The 19,381-nt window shown below is 43.6% G+C and overlaps 1 protein-coding gene across 1 annotated transcript; it reads left to right on the top strand.

The window, feature by feature from the left end:
• Positions 1-9,625: 9,625 nt before the first annotated feature.
• On the top strand, positions 9,626-19,005 carry LOC133256409 (H/ACA ribonucleoprotein complex subunit 3-like). The gene is made up of 2 exons (XM_061431248.1): positions 9,626-9,688; positions 18,734-19,005. The coding sequence occupies exons 1-2, from the start codon at positions 9,626-9,628 to the stop codon at positions 18,914-18,916; spliced, it is 246 nt and encodes an 81-aa protein (XP_061287232.1). The 3' UTR covers positions 18,917-19,005.
• The last annotated feature ends 376 nt before the right edge of the window (positions 19,006-19,381 follow it).

Below are 19,381 nucleotides of genomic sequence, written 5' to 3'. Positions count from 1 at the left end.
TTATTTTCTCCCATTCTGAAGGCTGTCTTTTCACCTTGCTTATAGTTTCCTTTGTTGTGCAAAAGCTTTTAAGTTTAATTAGGTCCCATTTGTTTATTTTTGCTTTTATTTCCAATATTCTGGGAGGTGGGTCATAGAGGATCCTGCTGTGATGTATGTCGGAGAGTGTTTTGCCTATGTTCTCCTCTAGGAGTTTTATAGTTTCTGGTCTTATGTTTAGATATTTAATCCATTTTGAGTTTATTTTTGTGTATGGTGTTAGAAAGTGCTCTAGTTTCATTCTTTTACAAGTGGTTGACCAGTTTTCCCAGCACCACTTGTTAAAGAGATTGTCTTTAATCCATTGTATATTCTTGCCTCCTTTGTCAAAGATAAGGTGTCCATATGTGTGTGGATTAATCTCCGGGCTTTCTATTTTGTTCCATTGATCTATATTTCTGTCTTTGTGCCAGTACCATACTGTCTTGATGACTGTGGCTTTGTAGTAGAGCCTGAAGTCAGGCAGGTTGATTCCTCCAGTTCCATTCTTCTTTCTCAAGATAGCTTTGGCTATTCGAGGTTTTTTTGTATTTCCACACAAATTGTGAAATTATTTGTTCTAGCTCTGTGAAGAATACCGTTGGTAGCTTGATAGGGATTGCACTGAATCTATAAATTGCTTTGGGTAGTATACTCATTTTCACTATATTGAATCTTCCAATTCATGAACATGGTATATTTCTCCATCTATTAGTGTCCTCTTTGATTTCTTTCACCAGTGTTTTATAGTTTTCTATATATAGGTCTTTAGTTGTGCTAATCTTTGGAACTCTGCATTCAGTTGAGTATATCTTTCCTTTTCATTGCCTTTAGCTTCTCTTCTTTTCTCAGCTATTTGTAAGGCCTCCTCAGACAAGTATCTTGCCTCTTTGCATTTCTTTTTCTTGGGGATGGTCTTGATCACTGCCTCCTGTATAATGTCACGAACCATTTAGGTGTGACCTAAATCAAATACCTTATGATTATACAGTGGAGGTGATAAATAGATTCAAGGGATTAGATCTGGTAGACAGTGCCTGAAGAACTATGGATGGAGGTGCATAACATTGTACGGGAGGCAGTGACCAAAACCATCCCCAAGAAAAAGAAACACAAGAAGGCAAAGTGGTTGTCTAAACAGGCCTTAAAAATAGCTGAGAAACGAAGAGAAGTGAATGGCAAAGGAGAAAGGGAAAGATATACCCAACTGAATGCAGAGTTCCAGAGAACAACAAGGAGAGATAAGAAAGCCTTCTTAAGTGAACATTGCAAAGAAATAGAGGAAAGCAATAGAGTGGGAAAGACTAGAGATCTTCAAGAAAATTGGAGATACCAAGGGAACGTTTCATGCAAAGATGGGCTCGATAAAGGACAGGAACAACAAGGACCTAACAGAAGCAGACGAAATTATGAAGAGGTGGCAAGAATGCCCGGAAGAACTATACAAAAAAGGTCTTAATGACCCAGATAACCACAATGGTGTGGTCATTCACCTAGAACCAGATATCCTGGAGTGTAAAGTCAAGTGGACCTTAGGAAACATTAGAACAAAGTTAGTGGAGCTATTTAAAATCCTCAAAGATGATGCTGTTGAAGTGCTGCACTCAACTTGCTAGCAAATTTGGAAAACAGCAGTGGCCACAGGACTGGAAAAGGTCAGTTTTCATTCCAACCCCAAAGAAAAGCAATGCTAAAGAAAGTTGCTAAGACACTACCGTACAATTGCTCCCGTCTCCTATACTAGCAAGGTGATGCTCCAAATCCTTCAAGTTAAGCTTCAATAGCATGTGAACTGAGAACTTCCAGATGTGCAAGCTGGATTTAGAAAAGGCAGAGGAACCAGAGATCAAAGTACCAGCATCTGTTGGATCATAGAAAAAGCAAGGGAATTCCAGAGAAACATCTACTTTTGCTTTGTTGACTACTCAAATGCCTTTGATTGTTGGATCACAACAAACTGTGGAAAATTCTTAGAGAAATGGGAATACCAGACCACCCTGCCTGCCTCCTGAGAAACCTGTATGCAGGTCAAGAAGCAACAGTTCAAACCAGACATGGAACAACAGACTGGTTCAAAACTGGGAAAGGAGTACGTCAAGGCTGCATATTGTCACCTTGCTTATTTAACTTCTATGCAGAGTACATCATGTGAAATCCTGAGCTGGATGAATTGCAAGCTGGAATCAAGACTGCAGAGGAAATATCAATAACTTCAGATATGCAGATGGTACCACTCTAATGGCAGAAAGTGAAGAAGAATTAAAAAGCCTCTTGATGAGGGTGAAAGAGGAGAGTGAAAAAGCTGGCTCAAAACTCAACATTTAAAAAACGAACGTCATGGCATCTGGTCCAATCACTTTATGGCTAATAGACGGGAAAAAATGGAAACTGACAGATTTTTTTTCTTTGGCTCCCAAATCACTGTGGACGGTGACTGTCACCATGAAATTAAAGGGCGCTTGCTCCTTGGAAGGAAAGCTGTGAGCAACCTAGACAGCGTATTAAAAAGCAGAGACATCACTTTGCTGACAAAGGTCCATCTAGCCAAAGCTATGGTTTTTCCAATAGTCATGTACGCATGTGAGAGTTGAACTGTAAAGAAGGGTGAGTGCTTAAGAATTGATACTTTCAAATTGTGGTCTGGAGAAGACTCTTGAGAATCCGATGAACAGCAAGGAGATCCAACAAGTCAATCCTAAAGGAAATCAACCCGGAATATTAATTGGAAGGACTGATGCTGAAGCTGAAGCTTCAGTACTTTGGCCACCTGATGTGAAAAGCCAACTCAGTGGAAAAGACCCTGATACCAGCAGGTATTGAGGGCAAGAGGATAGGGGGTGACAGAGAATGAGGTGGTTGAATGGCATCGCTGACTTAATGGACATGAGTTTGGGCAAACTCTGGGAGATAGTGAAGGACAGAGAAGCCTGGCATGCTGCAGTCCATGGTGTCACAAAGACTTGGCCGTGACTTAGCGACTGAACAGCAAGTCTGATTGGGCAAGCTATGTCTTGTGCTCATTCGTGGGCCAATAACAGCACCAGAACAGTGCCAAGAGCTGCTAGTATTAGCCTTCACTGGCTCCACCCCCAGAGCTGAAACTGGAGCAAACATTCCCAGAATAGGGGGGGCTGGCCAGAGGAGGACTCTGTTGGGAAGGTATAAGGAGGGGTATGGAAGCAACTTTAAAGAACCGGTGACCCTTGTTAGCTGGAGGACAGGGGGAGCCCTGGGTTATACAATACTGTGTGCTCATCCAGTGTCCAGTGGTGTTGGATCCAGAGGAAGAAGAGGTTTATTTGGATTGAGGGTGGAGGTATGTTTTTGGAGGATCCCTGGAGGCTTTGCCTCTGAATTCTGAAATATGAGAAAGATTTCCTCAGCCGGGAATGTCTGCAAAGAGAGTCGGAGGGTATAGCATGAGCAAAGATCTGTCGATTTCGGGGAAGTTGGGACCCTGGGCAGAGTAGCCTGGGGGGAGGGAGGTGGAATGTGAGATGGGGCCTTAAGGGCACAGGGCTCCTCTCCACCCCCATCTCACCTCTGGGCTGAGAGGACCAGAATAACAGATAACATTACCAAGTGCTTGCTGTGCGTGTGTACTTTCTGGGCAATTAATCCTCACCACAGCTCTACGGAGAAGTACTGCTGCTGTCCCATTTTACAGCTGGGGAAAGTGAGACACAGATTAAGTAATTTGCCTAAGATCACACAACTGGCCAGGGCAGACCCGAGCTACAAATCCAAGCAGTCTGACCTCAAAGCCTGTGCTTTCAACATGCCCTTTGCCTTCCTTGCTTGTCCCCATCCCAGTAGGGGGTGAGCAGCACCGGGCAGGGAGAGAGAAGTTCCACCAGGCCTGGGCGTCGTTTTGTGAGTCACTGCAGCTGGTGGTTGCCGCAGCAGGGGCACCTGCATCTGGCAGACAAAGGCTCAGGAAGGTTTTGTCTCCAGTGGGCAGGGAGCCGGGCCCCCTCCTGCGGCATGGGAGACAGGGAGAAGGTGGGAGAGCCGACGTGGAGGGAGCTCCAGGGCCAGGAGATCTTCCTTCCTAGTACTTGAGTTCTTTGAGTCTCCGTTCTCTCCTTTGAAATAATAATAATTCTCATTATTCCAAATATCATGCTATTAGGAGGAGGCAAATGGAACTCGGTAAAGAATACAAAGCTGCTTTTTACCATGTCATTCAAAGGTTATTTGTTTTTCTTGCTAAAGCAGAAATCCTGGGTTGGAAATGTTAGCAGAGATTGCCTTTGCAGCTTCATTCTTTGTTCTGCTATTCTTTTTTTTTTTTTTTTAATCTTCTGTACAATGAACATATTTTACTTTTTAATGGACTCTCCCCCACAAAGAAGAACATTAAAATTCATTATTAAAGTTCTTCCACAGGATATATCTACATAAACCTGTGCAGATGTGTGTAGAATGGCTTTGGAAGGCAACCCAGGAAAATGACTGTGTGCAGCCTGGGGGAGGGGAAATGACAGCCTGGGGTGGGGGTGAGGGACTGCCCTTGAGCTGTAGGCTCTCTGGGACTGCTTGAATTATTATTTATTTATTTTAGCATTTGCTTGCATCACCTCTCAAAAACTTTTCTTTTTTTTTTCCTGGTCAAGAGGAAGAATCACACCCAATTCCCAAATCCTCACTGGGTCCCCTGGTGACCATACTTGGGATCCATCTCTGAGCTCCCCCTCCCCTTCTCTGTTCTGGCTTTTTAAGAGATGCCTTAGGGAGGGACCCCGGTGGGACTGGAAGACTGACTTGCCTTGTTTCCCAGCCAAGCGGCTGATTGCAATGAAGTGGGTGCCAGACATCTTGGAGGTGGGGCAGGGGCTGGGGAGTTCTTCCCCCACTCAGCGTGGACCTACTCACTGCATCCTCCACACCAAGGCCACATTTCTTTTCTTTTTAATTAATAAAATTAATTAATCTTTAACTGCGACGAGTCTTTATTGCTGTGCATGCTCAGGCTTTCTCTAGCTGCAGAGAGTGCGGGCTACTATTCATGGTGGTACGAGGGCTTCTTATTGTGGAGGCTTCTCGTTGTGGAGCACGGCTCTAGACCCTCGGGTTTCAGTAGTTGCAGCCCAATGGGCTTAGTTGCCCCACTGCATATGGGATCTTCCCAGATCAGGAGTTGAACCCGTGTGCCCTTCATTAGCAGGTGGATTCTTAACCACTGGACCACCAGGGGAATCCTGGCCACGTTTCTTAGGGCAGTATAAGGCCCTCCCTGCCCGGCCTTTCCTCTGTCCAGTTTCACCCTCTCCACCCTCTCATCTCAGACTGATGGCCAGGCGCCAAAAGAGCCTATCTTCTCTCACCCCAGGTCCACGCACAAGCTGTTCCCTCCACCTGAACAGTCCTTCTGCCCCGCTGCACAACTAATACCAACTGATTATGCAAACCTTACGTGGACCCTCCTCCAGGAAGCTCTCCTTGATCCATCCTGTTAAGGGCCCTCCTCTGGACCACCCTGGGATTCCCTAGTGCAGAATTCTAGCTGCGCCACTTTTGGCCTGGCTGTGTAACTCTGGTCTAATGACCTAACCTGTCTGTGCCTCAGTTTCCTCATGTGTAAAAGAGCACTTAGCTCAGACTTGTTGTAAAGATGATATGACTCAATGCAGATAAAATGTTCAAAATTGTGCCTGGTACATAGTAAACTCTGGATGACTCTCGTTCTTATCACATGATATTTGGAATGGCCTGTTTATCTGTCTCCCCCGCTAGACTGTTAAGAGCTTCCTGAACCCTGTGGCTGGGTCATGTCCTGATGGTCACTCAGGGTCTGGTACATATTAAGACAATCTTGAAAAATTCCTGTTAAATAAGTGAAATAATCTGTTCATATTAATAAACATTTCTTGGGCACTTGCAAAGCATGTACAATATGTAACACTCCTTATTAGACACTGGACTACTAGGTATCTTCTAAGCAATATTTCATTTAATCCTTATTACAAGGGTTTGAGTTAGGTACTTGCAGCATTCCCATTTCACAGATGGGTAAACTTTCAGTTTTTCATCATAGCGCATCACCTCCTGACATATTATACATTTATTTGTCTGTGAGAGAGCCTGCCTCCCCTGGCTGTTCTGTAAGCGTAGAGACTATTTTGTGTTACACTTTGCAGTGTTCACAGGGCCTAGGACAATGTCTTGCACAGAGCAAGTGGTCCTTTTTTATCTGTGTTAAACACCATTGCCTCTTGAGAAAACTCTGATGACTGTCCTCCACCCCAGACTAAGTTAGATGCCCTCATCTGTGCTTTCATAGCACCTGGAAATTATGTGCACTTCCCCTAACCCAGCAGTTATCAGGCTTTGCTGATATTTCTTCTTAAATCTGTGGTTTTCTTGGCCAATTGGCAGAATCTGGGAGGGCAGGACCTGTGGTTAATAATAATAATAAACAATGAACATTTGTTGAGTATTTAGCGTGGGACAGCTCTTTCCATGAGGTATCGATCCCTGTCAGTAGTATCTGTCCTCCTCAGTAGGAGCCTATGAGGTAGCATGTTGTCTCCATTTTACAGAGGAGGAAAACTGAGGCTCCTGGAGGTCAAGAGACTTGCTGCAGGTAAAGTGAGTAGCAAGTCACGTGCTAGCAGTGCCGGGCCCAGGCAACTGAATTTAGCATTGGGATCCTTAACCACTACACCTATTGCCTCTTTAGAAAAGACAACAGCTATTTATGCCACGAACTGAGTGGGGAGCACTTGAGAAACGTCTTCTGAATGCCTCTGACAAGCAGGAAACGAAAAGGTGTTCCCTGTTCCGGTTCTGCTGATTTCTGGTCCACCGGAGACAATAGGGGGCGGGGTGCCGAACCAGTCTGCGCAAAGGGAGGGACCACGTGGGGCTTTTTGGAAAGGGCGAAAGAGTGCCTCTTCCTTCTCACTCCCCAGCGCAGGTCCCAGAGGCTCAGAATCCCTGGAACGACCAGTGCTTAAGCCGGTACCGCTGTTGTTTCCTGGCTGGCCCAGCCCCTATGGCCAGACTTGGGGGTGGCCCCAGAGATGATGATCTGGGAGGCTGGAATGTCTTCCTGGCTATTAGGAAAAGGGAAACCAACCAACACATTAACAAGTCCTTCAAAAGAGAAATATCATAGAAAGAGTTCCATTGGTTCAGCCATTCCAAGAGAGAGGGAAAAAACCCCTGGATTGCAGTTAGGGATCTACCGTTTCCTGCCTCCGGGCCCCTATGATGTTTATTTTAATTTAAAGTAATTTCAAACCAACAGAAAAGTTGCAAGAATAATATGAAAGCTCATATTATTGATAAGCTTATTTATATGAGATATACAAATATATGTTACTTATATATGAGAAATATGTAAATCTTTGTCACCTAGATTCCACAAACTTTTTACATTATGCCACTTTTATGTTCTCTCTTCATAGATAGATAGATGATAGATATTAGATATAGGTCGATAAATAGATGGATATTAGATATAGATAGATGACAGAAGTTAGATAGAGATATGGATATACATCTAATTCTAGGGTATATACTATGGTTTCTGAACCATTTGAGAGTAGACTGCAGACATCACATTCCGTATCCCTTAATACTTTAGTACATATTTCCAAAAAATAAGGATATTCTCTTCCACAACCACAGTACGACCGTGAAATTCAGGAAACTTGGCATTGACGTGATTCTGTAATTACTGTGCATACCGCCATCCTGTCAGATGACGCAGTGACTCTTTATGGTATTCTCTTCTCTAGTATGAGCTCCGGGGCGAGGTTATGTGCTGCGTTTGGCTGCTGCATCGTTTTACTCCCCTCTAACCTGGAAAAGACCCCTGCCTTTCTTTGCATTTGTGACATTGAAATCTTGAAGAAGACAGAGCGTTTTACAGAATGTTGCTCGTTCAGGGTGTGTCCGATGTCTCCTCATGATTAGATTTGGGTCATACACTCTCGGCTGGAATCTTACAGAAGTGATGCTGTGCGCTTCTTCAGACATCACTTCAAGAACCCCCCAATGTCTGTCTGCTTGGAGAGGGTGCTCTTTTTATTTTTCCTAACTTGTTATTTTATACTGGAGTATAGCTGATTAACCGGAGAGGGCAATGGCACCCCACTCCAGTACTCTTGCCTGGAAAATCCCATGGGCGGAGGAGCCTGGTGGGCTGCCGTCCATGGGGTTGCACAGAGTCAGACACGACTGAAGCGACTTAGTAGTAGTAGTATAGCTGATTAACAGTGTTGTGGTAGTTTCGGGTGGAGGGAAGAGATTCAGCCATATATATACATGTATCCATTCTCCCCCAAACTCCTCTCCCACCCAGTCTGCCCCATAATATGGAGCAGAGTTCCCTGTGCTATGCAATAGGTCCTCATTGGTTATCCATTTTAAATAAAACAGTGTGTACGTGTCAATGAAGAGTGTGCTCATTTTGATCTCCGGGTTAAGGGGTGGTCTGGTTTCTCCACTGTATAAGTTGCAATCTCCCCTCCCTTTCTGGCGGGGTGGGGGATAGCAATCTGTTAGAGGGCACTTGAAGGTCAGGTAAATATCCTGTTCCTGCTGATTCTTGCAGTGTTTATTTCCGATCAGCAGGAAGAGGTGCCCAGTCCCCTTTTACCTTCTTTGTCCCAGTCAGCCCCCACACCGTGAAACTGGGATGAGGCCTCTCCTAGCATACTTCATCAGCGTTCTGTGGGGCTGGACATGTTTACCCCACCTGACCCTGTTATTTGAATCCAGGGACTCTGGTCCCTGCCTTAACAGGGTGGACTCAGCAGCTGAAGGGTATGGGCAGGTTCTGGGCAAGAAAGGACTCCTTTTAGAGTTTCACTTGAAAACAAAGAGGCAAACCAAGTTGGGGGAAAAAACAAGAGTTGGGCTCAGCCTTCAGAACCACGGCCATGTCTGAGATCAGCTCAGGAGGAATGGCTGTTGTCCTTCTGTTAGGGATTGTCCCCTGTGTGTATACAAATACTGGCAGTTCTGGTCCAAATACAGACAGCCCAATAGGAAGCACAGTGCTATTTGAGGAGATGAGTGGCTGTTTGATATGGGAAACAAACAGATCAACCAGCCAAGCCTCCAAGTATCACTAAGCCACCGACCACGGAGGGAGGAGGACTGAGCCTGTGGGATGCAGCTGGGAAAACACGGCCCCGCGGCTTGCAGGTCTCCTCTGGATGCTGAGACTTGGCACGGCTCAGAGCTGGGGGCCATGTTTATTCTTTTGAAGCGTGAAGGGTACTTCTCAGCTTTGAAAAAATACAGTTGCTGGCTTGTGTTTCAAATAGTTCAACGCCTCCTCTGCTACCCAGCTGTGATCTAAAAAACTGGGATTGTTCAGGCCTCAGAGTATGAAATAAATGAACTGTGACTGCCCAAGGATGAGAAAGAAGTGTCCTTATTCAAATCAACCTTTGTGGCTGGAAAAGATTGTCGATTTTTGGTCTGATGTTGCAGGGAAGCTGCTGGGGGCTGGAGACCACCCCCTGCGTTCTCCTGTGGCAGCAGATGGCTGCCTCTGCACCTTTAGACCATAGGAAATGGACACCTCATCTGAGTCGAGGCCACCACCTCTAGCGGTGAGAGCTACTTCTCTGTGCTGAAGGTCATAGCCATGGTCTTAGGTCAAGAGGCAAAGGGCGGAATAGGCGTCTGGGGGAAGATGGTTGAACGCAGGGTACTGCCCACATGATGGCTGTGGGTGATGGGAGGGGGTGGTGCAGTCTGGAGTCAGAATCGATTTGGGTTCAAATCCCACCTCTGTCCCTTGCTTACCAGCTATTTGACTTGGGCAACTGATTGAAGGTCTCTAAGCCTCAATTTCTTCCTCTGCAAAATGGGGTTCAATAATAACAGTGGACTTGGGTTGTAGGTATTGTATGAGACTATGTATACAGTGTACCCAATAATAAGAAGAGTGCTGATGGCGGTGGTCATTATTATTATTTCTGAACCTCCAGGCTATGTTTGGCTTGGCTAGGAGGTTGGAGCTGGGGTGGAGGTAGGAGTGGGGATGTGGGCCGAGGGAGCAGGTGCGTGGCCCTGAATTGAGGCCACCAGGCACAGAACGCCATCATCCTGATGGCCAACTCCACTAGCTCCTACCCTCATTAGCAGCCTCATTCTCAGCAACCTTGAACACCATTTTAAGGGACTGTGTATTATTGCATTGTGTAGATGAACTATGGGGGATTTTTGAACTATGTTTTATTTGAGGAATTTTTAACAGCTGCAGAATATTCCAGTGATTGGTTGGATCATGTTTTGACAGGGAAACAAAATGGTGTATTAGAATACAAACAGGGTTTGGAAATACAGATCTTCAACTGTTTAGTCAACATTTTTGAAGCATCAACTTTGGGCCAGGCCCTGTGCTGTACACTGGTCATATAAAGGTTAAGAAGACTGACAGGGACCTGCCCTCAAGATGCGTAGGGTCTAAAGGGGCTGATAAGCATACAAGCGGACCTGAGCTTAAACCCTGGCTGTGTGATCTTAGTCTCGTGTTTTCCTGAGCCACAGTTTCGTCAGATACAGAGGCTCAATGGAGAGTGTTATAGCCACAGTTTTTGGCCAACAAACATTAGTTCTCTTTTATATATATGCATATATATATGTGTGTGTGTGTGTGGTTTTATATATATACACATATATATATATGCATTAGTGGTTTTATATATACGCATATATATATAAACATGCATACATATATATCTGTATTATATATACATATATAGTATAAGTGAAGTCGCTCAGTCGTGTCCGACTCTTTGCGACCCCATGGATAGTAGCCAACCAGGCTCCTCCGTCCATGGGATTTTCCAGGCAAGAATACTGGAGTGGGTTGCCATTTCCTTTTCCAGGGGATCTTCCCAACCCAGGGTTCAAACCCTGGGTCTCCCACATTGTAGGCAGATGCTTTACTGTCTGAGCCACCATTAAGATGGGTACATATATAGTATATACATATCTAATTATAAAATATATTATACATAATTATTAATATATAATCTTTTTTTGCCCTTATGGGTAACCTGGCCATGGATAGCTTCCTAAAATAGCTTTTTCTTTTGGAGATGGACTATTTATCATAAGCTGATTTTTGCTATCTAGCTAAAGAAGGTGTTTTTTATTTTTTCTTTCTTTCTTTGTGTTTTTAGGCTGTGCTGGAGGCTTGTGGAATCTTACTTCCCGGACCAGGGATTGAACCAGGCCCTGGCAGTGAAAGCACCAAGTCCTAACCACTGAACCACCAGGGAATCCCCTAAAGAAGTTTTTCTAAATCCTCTGCTTGTCTCCAGTGTTCACCAGGCAGGAAATGGGCAGGAGCCACCGAACTGGCAGGAGGCCTCAGCAAGTAAGACCTTTTGTTCTCATCTGCCTATTTTGTGTTCCTCCAACACACCAAGGAAATTCTTGCCTCAGTGCCTTTGCACCGGCTGTTCTCTCTGCCTAAAGCACTAGATACTGCCTAGATATCACCTTCACTTTCTTCAGGTCTTTACCTAAATGTCATCTTATCAGAGAGGCTGTTCTTAACCACTGCCCCTCAACTCCTCTCTTCATCTCCTTTCTCCTATTTCTTCTTCTTCATAACTCTTATTACCTCCTAGCATAGGTATATTGGCTTAGGTATTGGCTTATTATCTTTCTTCCTAAATGGAATGGAATGTTTGTGAAAACCAGGATGTTGTCTGACCTGGGCCTGGAACAATGCCTGGCATATAGGAGGCCCTCAGTAAAAATTTGTGGCATAAGTAAATAAAGAGATCACATGGGACTACTCATAATACATACAGTATATACTAGTGTCTGGAAACAGTAAAAAGCTGTTCAAATGAAAGGGAGAATGAAAATAATTGGAAACTGAATATCGTGCCTTATTTGGGTGACAGGCCATTGAAGATCTTGGCTGGGGTGTATGTGAGTGGGGTTTGGGATTGGAGAGGCAGTATTTCTTCCTGGCCAAGCTGCAGTGAGAGGCTGATGGCCTCTATGGGGATCCAATCCAATTAAGGCCCTGGCTCCAAGTCAGCTCGGATTCCCTTGCTGGCTGCAGCAGCTTCCAAGCGACAAAATGAAACCTGTAACTTTCCCGAGATGAGACAGTCTCCAGGTGAGCAGGGCAGAGAGGGGCTGAGCATAGGGTTTCTGCTCCCAAGGGAGCAAATCTGCATTGCATGCACAGGGTTCTAATATTCTGTGTATGTGTGTGTGTGTCTCTGTGTGTGTGTCTGTATGTCTGTGTCTGTGTGTGTGTCTGTCTCTGTGTGTGTGTGTGTCTATATGTCTGTGTCTGTGTGTGTATCTGTCTAGGTGTGGCTCGTGTGTGTGTGTGTGTGTCTCTGTGTGTGTGTCTATACGTCTGTGTCTGTGTGTGTGTCTATCTATGTGTGTGTGTGTGTGTCTGTCTGTCTCTGTGTGTCTCATGTGTGTGTGTGTGTGTGTCTGTCTGTCTGTCTCTGAGTGTGTGTGTGTGTCTCTGTGTCTGTGTGTGTGTCTATATGTCTGTGTCTGTGTGTGTGTCTGTCTATGTTTGTGTGTCTGTATGTCTGTGCCTGTGTGTGTATCTGTCTATGTGTGTCTCGTATGTCTATATGTCTGTCTGTCTGTGTGTCTGTCTCTGTGTCTGTGTGTGTGTCTGTGTGTCTGTGTGTTTGTCTATATATCTGTGTCTGTGAGTGTGTCTGTCTCTGTGTGTCTCGTGTGTGTGTGTGTCTATATGTCTGTGTGTGTGCGTGTCTATGTGTGTGTGTGTGTCTGTCTGTCTCTGTGTGTCTCGTGTGTGTGTGTGTGTTCCAGGCAAAGTGGCTATTTACCATCCTCCAAACCCAGTGCTCACAGAGAAGCAGCTGGATGCGGTGGAAAGATGTCAGATGCAAAGCGAGGGTACACAAGTTCTGAGATCCACTCCCGCACAGCTGTGTGACAGGGCGAGAAACCAAGAAGGCAGGGAGGCTGAGACCTGCCCCGACTCACATAGCTCCCTACTACAGAGCTGGAAAGGTGGCTGTCCACAGGTTTAGGCTTCATTGCGCTCAGAATGCTCTTTCAACTTTGTTTTTCTTTTTTCAAAACATTTTTTTGGAGAGGTAATACATAGCTTAAGGACAAAATTTTAAATTTATGTAAAAAGAATCCATATTGTAGAAAACAAATGTACATCTCTCCCCCCCAGTGACCTGGTTCTTCTTTCTGGGGTTAAACACGTGTCCAGTTTCTTGTGTATCCTTCCAGAGAGAAATGCACTTGTGACATAGAGTTATGAAAAGATTATTATGGTGTGTGAATGTGATACGCAGGCATGCAGAAATGATGCACAGGCATTACATTAAAATTTAGACTAATATAGAGAAATCTAATATCACAGGTAGAGATTATGCTTCTTTATGTATCCAAGCATTTTCAAGGTTTTTTGGTGAACATATTATATGTGTGTGTGTGTGCTCAATTGCTCAGTTATGTCTGACTCTTTGGACCCCCTGGATTGTAGCCCGCCAGGCTCCTCTGTCCATGGGATTTTGCAGGCAAGAATATTGTGGAGTGGGTTCCCATTTCCTATTCCAGACTATCTTCCCAACCTAGGGATCAAACCACGTCTCTTGCATCTCCTGCCTGGGCAGGCAGATTCTTTACCGCTTTACCACCTGGGAAGCCTGGTGCATGTCTATGTGTCTCAGTCAGTTCAGTCGCTCAGTCGTGTCCAGCTCTTTGCCATCCATGGACTGCAGCACACCAGGCCTCCCTGTCCATCACCAACTCCCAGAGCTTGCTCAAACTCATGTCCATCAAGTTGGGGATGCCAGGTGATGCCATCCAATCATCTCATCCTCTGTCATCCCCTTCTTATTCTGCCTTCAGTCTTTCCCAGCCTCATGGTCTGGGTCTTTTTCAATGAGTTGGTTCCTTGCATCGAGTGGCACTGGAGTTTCAGCTTCATCATCAATCCTTCCAAAGTATATATGAATATACATATTCTAAGAATATATTCTAAGCATATATATATGCTAAGTTGCTTCAGTCGTGTCTGACTCTGTGACCCTATGTACTGCAGCCCACCAGGTTCCTCAGTCCTTGGGATTCTCCAGGCAAGAATATTGGAATGGATTGCCACGCCCTCCTCCAGGGAATCTTGCTGACCCAGGGTTTGAACCTGGGTTTCTTTTTCCTGCGTTGCAGACAGATTCTTTACTGCTGAGACACCAGGGAAGCCCAATTTCCCTTATAATGTGCCTTATATATAAATAACATGTATCTGCCATATATATGTATGTTTCTCAAAAATAATTTTGATAGCACTTCACATATTATTGAAGGATTTCCTATTCCCAGATATTTTTATGTTTTTGGTTGCAGGAATAACTGAGATGTTTACTTCTATTATAATTTCAAACTGGCAGGGTTTTGAATATAGGAAGGCACTGGTTTCTAAAAAAAATATTAACTTTATATCTTATCATTTCCATGAGATTGCTCTTACTATTTTGTTGTTGTTGTTGTTTCGGTCATGCCATGTGGCATGCGGGATCTTAGTCCCCAGACCAGGGATTGAACCCATGCCCCCTGCAATGGAAGCATGGCGTCTTAGCCACTGGACTGCCAGGGAAGTCCCAAGATTGCTTGTTGTTGCTTACGGATTTCCAGTTGTTTTTCTTTGGAACTAATGTAGCAGACAGTCAGCCCAGTAGATCCTGCTCCCATGGATGCTTTGTTAATAAACTCTTTTTGATGTGACTGATGACCTATCACGTCTGTGTAAACTTCCCCTTCTTTCCCTGACTCAACATAAGCCTCTGTTATAGACATTATACCCACACTTGACAGAAGAAATTGTGGCTTGGCAAGGTGAAATGATTTGCCTTAGCTGGTGAGTGGCAGACCCGGCATTTCAACTGAGGTCTGTTATGCAAAATCTTTTGATCTTAGCATGGCAAAATGAAGGAGAGAAGAGGTTAGAGAGGGGTTTGTGCAAAAGCAGCAGAAGACGACATTTTTTGAATGCCTAAGCTGTGCCAAAAACTTTATATACTATCGTTTTGAATGTTCATAAGATCTCTTGGAGGCCAGCATTATGAGCAGATGGTTGGCCAGGGCCTGGGCTCAAGGACAAAGAGATCTGGGTTTGATTATTAGCTTGGCTGCTTTCCAGCTGTGTGACCCTAGGCACATTGCTTAGCTTTTCTGAGCCTCAGTTTCTCTGCTGTATCCTTGTTACAAACAGTACCTGAATGGTCCTCCTCTCAAAGGTCTGTGTCCTGGAGCTTGTGGCCGAGAATACCTCAGTCCTTGGACCCACACACTGGAACTTTGTTTCTAGAGCCTAGAAAAGCGGAATTGACACGTGTCTCCAGCTCCTATGTTTGTTGAATGACTTTGCTTCCTCCAGGGGAGCCCATATCTACAGGGAGGTGGGAAGTTGGTGCTTCTGTGGACACAGCATTCAGGTTAAACTTTAGCCAAAATTATGGCTAAGTCACAATTAGCAGGGTTTTATAGGACCTAATTCATATTGTGGGGACACATCTGAAGTTCAAAGATGCATTGGGATTTTCCATAACTGAGTTGACTGACATCACTAGAGATTAGTTTGTTGTTGTTTAATCGCTCAGTTGTGTCCGACTGCTTTCGACCCCATAGACTGTAGCCCACCAGGCTCCTCTGTCCATGGGATTTCCCAGGCAAGAATACTGGAGTTGCCATTACCTACACAGGGGATCTTCCAGACTCAGGGACCAAACTCATGGTTCCTGACACGTCTCTGGCATTGCAGGTTGATTCTTTACTGCTGAGCCACTGGGGAAGCCCCCAGAGACTAATTAAGCACCTGTTACAGGTGGAATGAGAAAAACAACGATGTGAAACTCAGGAGATGGAGGTTAAAAGGCAATGGTTGAATTTTATTTATTCTTTCACTGAATCTCATCAAACTTGGGGCTTCTCAGGTGGTGCTAGTGGTAAAGAACCTGCCTGCCAATGCAAGAGACATAACAGTCTCAGGTTCAATACCTGGGTTGGGAAGATCCCCTGGAGGAGGGTGTCAAGATTATTATTATTTTATTATGTCCCAAGCACTGAGCTAGGTATAAGAAAGCATAAAGAATTATAGGTATACATGATTTTGTTGTACATCATTGTATTGTACTTTGTAGATATTGCATTTTCTTACAAATTAGAGGCTTTTGGCAACCTGGCATTGAGCAAGTCTATTGGCACTATTTCTCCAACACTGTTAATTTATTTAATATACTTATTTTAAAAATGTATTTAAAATCTTTAATGTATCAAGTACTCTGCTAAATCATTTGCATGCATTATCTCACTTAATCCTCACAATTACCCTGTGATATTAGTATTCTTATCACCCTTATCTTATACATAAAGAAACTGAGGCTTACAGACTAATTTGCTATTTTTCCCATTGTCAATTTAGTTAGCAAAGAATAAATATTTGAAACCCAGGTCTAGTGTACCAACAGCATTATTTTTATTTACTTAGTTACTTTATTTATTTATTTACTTTTGCTTGTTATTTTTGTCTATGCCATGGGATCTTAGTTCCCCAACCAGGGATCAAACCTGTGCCCTCAGCAGTGAAAGTGTGGCATCCTTCTGCCAGGGAGTTTCCTAACAGCATTATTTCTTTTTTGAATTTTTAATTTTTTTAAAACCTTTAATTTTGTATTGGGTTATAGCCAATTAGCAATGCCATGATGGTTTCAGGTGAACAGCAAAGGGACTCAGCCATGCATACACTTGTGACCATTCTCCCCCAACCTAGACAGCATATTCAAAAGCAGAGACATTACTTTGCCAACAAAGGTCCATCTAGTCAAGGCTATGGTTTTTCCAGTAGTCATGTATGGATGTGAGAGTTGGACTTTAAAGAAAGCTGAGTGCTAACTTCCCTAAAATGGGGAAGGAAATAATCACCCAAGTCCAAGAAACCCAGAGAGTCCCAAACAGGATAAACCCAAGGAGAAACACCCCAAGACACATATTAATCAAATTAACAAAGATCAAACACAAAGAACAAATATTAAAAGCAGCAAGGGAAAAACAACAAATAACACACAAGGGAATTCCCATAAGGATAACAGCTGATCTTTCAATAGAAACTCTTCAAGCCAGGAGGGAATGGCAAGACATACTTAAAATGATGAAAGAAAATAACCTACAGCCCAGATTATTGTACCCAGCAAGGATCTCATTCAAGTATGAAGGAGAAATCAAAAGCTTTTCAGACAAGCAAAAGCTGAGAGAATTCTGCACCACCAAACCAGCTCTCCAACAAATACTAAAGGATATTCTCTAGACAGGAAACACAAAAATGGTGTATAAACTCGAACCCAAAACAATAAAGTAAATGGCAACGGGATCATACTTATCAGTAATTACCTTAAACGTAAATGGGTTGAATGCCCCAACCAAAAGACAAAGACTGGCTGAATGGATACAAAAACAAGACCCCTACATATGTTGTCTACAAGAGACCCACCTCAAAACAGGGGACACATACAGACTGAAAGTGAAGGGCTGGAAAAAGATTTTCCATGCAAATTGGGACCAAAAGAAAGCAGGAGTCACAATACTCGTATCAGATAAATTAGACTTTAAAACAAAGCCTGTGAAAAGAGACAAAGAAGGTCACTACATAATGATCAAAGGATCAATCCAAGAAGAAGATATAACAATTATAAATATATATCCACCCAACATGGGAGCACCGCAGTATGTAAGACAAATGCTAACAAGTATGAAAGGAGAAATTAACAATAACACAATAATAGTGGGAGACTTTAATACCCCACTCACACCTATGGATAGATCAACTAAACAGAAAATTAACAAGGAAAAAAAAAAAACATGTATCTATAAAGTTCACTAAAGCAAAGTACAGTAAAATGAGGTATGGCAATAAAAGGCGTTAAATTTATCAAAAAAAAAATAATTTTCCACATATTGACAAAAAAAATAAAATAAAATAAAACCACATGGAGTTGGGAATAAAGTTAAGAATTTGAAAAAAAAAAAAAAAAGAAAGCTGAGTGCTGAAGAATTGATGCTTTTGAACTGTGGTTTTGGAGAAGACCCTTGAGAGTTCCTTGGACTGCAAGGAGATCCAACCAGTCCATCCTAAAGGAAATCAGTTCTGGGTGTTCATTGGAAGGACTGATGTTGAAGCTGAAACTCCAATACTTTGGTCACCTAATGCGAAGAGCTGACTCATTTGAAAAGACCCTGATGCTGGAAAAGATTGAAGGCGGGAGGAGAAGGGGACGATAGAGGATGAGATGGTTCGATGGCATCACAGACTCAATGGACATAGGTTTGGGTGGACTCCGGGAGTTGCTGATGGACAGGGAGGCGTGGCATGCTGTGGTTCATGGGGTTGCAAAGAGTCGGACACGACTGAGCAACTAAACTGAACTGAACTGATTCTCCCCCAAACTCCCCTCCCATCCAGTCTGCCACATAACATTGAGCAGGGTTCCACGTGCTATATAGTAGAACAGCATTATTTTAAAATTAAAGTATGTATATTATTTTTTTCAGGATAATGCTACTGCACACTTAATAGACTACGTACAGTGCAAACATAATTTTTATACGTACTGGGAAACCAAAAAGTTTGTGTGACTTGCTTTATTAAGATACTGGCTTTATGAGTTAGAGGTAGCTGCGGAGGAAATTGAAAGCTTAGGCTTTGCTGTGATTACTCCAGTATTACCACAGTGGGCAGGGAGACCAGGTCTACATGCTGAAGAAGCCTGACTCTATGGCACAACAGACCCTTTGGGCCTATCCTGCTCAATTCTCCCTGGACGACAAATACTCTCAAGATGAAATCACCATCAAGAAATGCTTCAAGGTACTCATGACCCAGCAACCTCGGCCTGTCCTCTGAGGATCTCTTAAAATCTCATATCCCTTATGCTGCCTGCTAGCCCCAGAAGACTTTCTGAAACCATGCTCTTCAATCTGTGAGCCTTGAAGTCTTGCTACAACTCTTGCTTCTTGAATCTGGTCTCATCCTTGCCTTTGATCATGCTTGTTGTGAGGCAATTATGGTAGCATCCTCTTTAAAGGGAAGATGTTTGAATCATCTTTTCATACTTTGAATCACTGCCAGGTTATTAAAATGATTTGAAAGAGAAAAAAAAAAAACCGATACTGGCTTTATTACGGTGGCCTGGAACTGAACTCACATCTCTAAGGCCTGCCTCTCATGTTTATTAGCACTTAGTATATGCCAGGCCGTGTGTTAATAAGCTTTACATTTATTTACCTGTTTAATCTCCATAACAACTCTATAAGATAGGTATTGTAATTATCATCATTTTATAAGAGGAAATTGGTATAGAGGGGACTA

The sequence above is a fragment of the Bos javanicus genome, chromosome 2 (assembly GCF_032452875.1).
Source record: "Bos javanicus breed banteng chromosome 2, ARS-OSU_banteng_1.0, whole genome shotgun sequence".
NCBI classification, from domain to species: domain Eukaryota; kingdom Metazoa; phylum Chordata; class Mammalia; order Artiodactyla; family Bovidae; genus Bos; species Bos javanicus.
This window is presented reverse-complemented; position numbering and strand designations above follow the sequence as displayed.